The sequence below is a fragment of the Egretta garzetta genome, unplaced genomic scaffold (genome assembly GCF_000687185.1).
Source record: "Egretta garzetta isolate BGI_Z169 unplaced genomic scaffold, ASM68718v1 scaffold233, whole genome shotgun sequence".
NCBI classification, from domain to species: Eukaryota; Metazoa; Chordata; class Aves; order Pelecaniformes; family Ardeidae; genus Egretta; species Egretta garzetta.
Window position 1 is genome coordinate 323810 of NW_009259194.1, and position 3668 is coordinate 327477.

A 3668-nucleotide genomic window follows, 5' to 3' on the forward strand; every position below is an offset into this window, starting at 1 on the left:
TCCCTCTGGGCAGAGCTGCTTCCCAGCAGGTCAGCCCCCAGCCTGTAATGGTGCGTGGGGTTCAACCTCCCCAGGGGCAGCACCCAACACTTGCCCTTGTTGAACTTCATCAGGTTCCTTGTCCCAGGAGCATCACACAATGTGCCTGGGTGGGCAGGAAAATCCAGGCTAGTGTCCAAGAGACCTTTTTCCAGGGTGATTTTTGGGGCTGACGCTGCCTTTGACCGAAGGACAGCTCTGGGGAGTGGGGTCCAGCCTCACTGTTTCAAATTTATTTTGTGGCTTTGAACATTTCTGAGGCTGGTGGTGGGCTGGGAAGGGGCTGCATCCACGCCATGCGGGATGGGGAATCGGCGTTCTGGGATGTGCTGCTCACTGGCAATTCCCGCAGGAAAACCGTCCTTCCTCCAGCGTAAGCATCTGGCAACACAAGCTAGCAAAGAAAAAAAAGAAAAAAAAAAAAAGCCTGTGGGGACATAAAGTTCAGGCTGGTTGTACTGCAAATAAGATTGCAAACATATGCCCTTAACGACGTACATTTCCTCTGATCCCTCTTCTAAAGCGAACGCTTTACACCGTGCCATAAGCGGGTGCCTTTTCCTTCCCACAATTAAAAATACAATTACCTGCTGCTGAACACCTACATTAAAAAAAAATGTCCTGTAATTTGCTGCTACGCGGCATCACGCCGCTGGAGGTGAAGTAGCGTTCCCCCTCCTCACCCCCAATTCAGCACCCATGGCTCCGCACCGCTGCCGGTGATGGTGAAAAGGATAAAACCCACCCTAAAACCAAGGTGTTGCTCAGCTGTTAGAGACCATGTAGATTTGGAAAGCGAAAAAAAAGATATATATATCCCGCTGGATCTTGTAGATAAACCCTCATTTTGGTGGTTGCCAGAAGGTGTCCGCCTCCCAGCAGGACACTCCTGCCTTATCGGTGTGGGTGCAGCCGTGGTGTCCTGCACCTCCTGCCCGGTGAGAGGCCGCGATAAGCAAACCCGGGTCCTCCTAATCAGCTGCGGGGTGCCAGGCAGATGGCCATGGGGCTGGAGGCACCTTCTTTGGGCAGGGACTTGTGAAAGCCGGGAGCAGTTCACTTCATTTTGTGCAGGTGGTTTCCCGTTTCTCGTTCTGTTTCTGGGGGTGCGTTGTATTTCTGCTGTTTAAAAGCTGTCCTACGGTGCAGAGGCCCCACAACGAAGGTTGCAGACCGGTGAGGACGCAGAGCTGGGGGTCTGATTCATCGTTTTATCCAGCTGCTCGCAGTGATGCAACGCGCGTGCCGATTGCGGCGGTGTATTTCGCATCGACTTGTCGGTGTCTAAATGAGCGTGCCCTGGGCAGCCTGCAGCCAAACTGTGCTTTTAACGGCACAGGTTGCTTTGCCCTTTGCTGCTTCTCTGCTGCGATGGAGTCTGGGGCTCATGGAGCACTGGGGGGACATGAGAACCCCAGGGGAGCTCTGGCACCAGGATGGGGGTGCACCAGGAGTGGTTGTGCCCTGGGAAGCAGCAAGGGAATCATTGCACAAGAGCGACTTGTTTCAAAGGAAGGCTTTGTAAATCGAGTTCACTTTGTTGATGTCCTGCGAGGGATGACTCTTACTCACCACACCAGGCAGGGATGGTAGGAAACCACCCAAGAGACACAGGCTGTTCATCTTCCTGCCGGTGGGACGTGTGACACGACAAAACCACAAGCCAGGCCAGACTCCCTGTCCCATTTTTCCCTCCACAAATGATGAATAATTTTGTCCCTTCTTCATGCACACAGGGAAAGTCCTCAGTCTGTGCATCTCTGCTTGGGCACCTCTGGCTGCAGCAGCTCCTCGAATCCCAAGGTGGCCCCTGGCACGGGGTAGGGAGCAGGAGCGGAAGGGATTCCTCAGGCCAGTGCTCCTCAGGGTTAAAATATAACCTGTTCCTACCTGGAAACAGCGCCCTATTTCAGACTGATTCATAGTATTTCTTATCAGGGAGCAAGACCTAAGACTGCAGGGGAAAGGGCTCATTAAGGTAAGAGACACCGTAATTTCCCCACCCTCGTCTGCCCTGCCAAAAGCATCGGAAGGAGATTAGCTGCTGCTGACTGTTGTTTACGGAGCAAAAAAACCTAGATAAACTATGTGGAGCAATAGTGGAAAGTGTTCCTCTCCCAGTTGCAATTCAGGCGTTTCCTTGACTAAGGCTGCCTTACAAGAAGGAAGCTCTCGTGCCCGGGTGTGATTTACGTCTCGCAGACAGGGGTGATCATTGGGGAGCGCTGTCTGCAGGAATTACCCGCACGCACGTGGCTCTTTAGCTCCAAAACGCCGTTTAAGCTGGGGAATACAGCGTCAAACCACCTGTCAGCAACATATATTTGGTTTAGTCTCTTTTGGAGGAAACAAAGCTGTGATAATCCAGTGGCTTCTGCCAAGGGGCACGATGGGGGGGGGGGGGAGGAAGGAAAGATTTAGCAATTGCTGGGTTCAATTGCATGTTGTTGAAGGATCTTTTTATAGTCTCTGCTTTCTACAGGTTTCAGGACACTTGATGGTGCCTGGTCTCATGGGACAGTGTGATGGCTTGGACACGCCAGGACGGTGGCCAGGTCTCACTGCCAGCTCTCCCGCCGCCCATACAAGCGCTGCTCCGGGTGCAGAAAACGCTGCCAGGTACCCAAAATCAATCAGGAGTGAGTCACGCGCGTGACGCTGTTATTATTGTTATTTTTTCCAGTGGCGCCGTGTTCCCACGGGGAATGGAGGCTTCCCAGCGCGAACCCCAGGGCAGGAGGCAGGAGGCCAACATGTGCCAGTGCCCACCTCAGCGCTGCTCCAGCGCGGCTTTTTTTCAGGTACCTGGCTGGGATGTGAGGATGAGACCAGACCAGGCTTTTCACGCCTCGTGTGTATTCATTTCATGGTTAATGGGAAAACCGAGCACTTAATTTTTTTGCTTTTTTGGGCCCTTGGAGGTTGGCTTTCTCACTTGCTTCCCAAGGCTCAAGCAGCAATAAATTGCTTTGCATTATCGTGGTGCTTCATGCAAATGGTTAACCTTGACTTCAGTCCATGCTAGGCAATGCCACCTTCCCAGCGAGGCTGAATTCCAAATAATCTTTCAAGGAGGAATGAAATGAAGTCAGTGCTGTTCCCGGAGCCCTGGGCCACGACAACTTTGCCTCCATCTCTTGGAGTGCATCAAATTGAGTTGGTTTGGGCTGATTTCGTGGTGGAGCAAAGATGCAGGGGAAGAGGAGCATTCGGGGGCGCAGGGGCATGGGGTGAGCTCCTTCCTCCTGCAGACCGGCCAGGGTGAACACTCTGCGGCGGAGCGGGAGCCACGGTGAGGGACAGTGGATGCTGTGGGTCCCATCTTCCCAAAAAGCCTTTGTGGGGAAGGGCAGAAAGCTCTCCATGAGCTTCCCTTCCCCACGCCCAGGCTCAAGGCCATGCAGGGGGGCCGATGCGGCGCCTCATGCTGCTGCCCTGGCCCTGCCAGACGGGGTGACAGGAGAAGGGCACTGGGCTCTGCGCGAGCTCAGGCCCCCCAAAAACCCCAAAATGAATCCCATTGTAGGCAGAACTGCCCCGAGGTAAAGTGGCAGCTGTGCATGAGCCGGGCTGGCCCCGTGGCCTCATTTTGTGCTTTGGGGTGGATTTGAGGCTGTTTGGGGAGGATT

The 3668-nt window shown here is 53.8% G+C and overlaps 1 protein-coding gene across 2 annotated transcripts in view; it reads left to right on the forward strand.

Annotated features, from left to right (window-relative positions):
• Window positions 1–2461: 2461 nt before the first annotated feature.
• The window catches only part of SLC25A37 (solute carrier family 25 member 37), an 18473-nt gene continuing 17266 nt past the window's right edge, over window positions 2462–3668 (forward strand). For both annotated transcript variants that reach the window (XM_035891388.1, XM_035891389.1), the window contains exon 1: window positions 2462–2840. In XM_035891388.1, coding sequence (XP_035747281.1) covers window positions 2565–2840 — 276 coding nt within the window. In that variant the 5' untranslated portion in view covers window positions 2462–2564. The remainder of the gene's footprint in view (window positions 2841–3668) is intronic.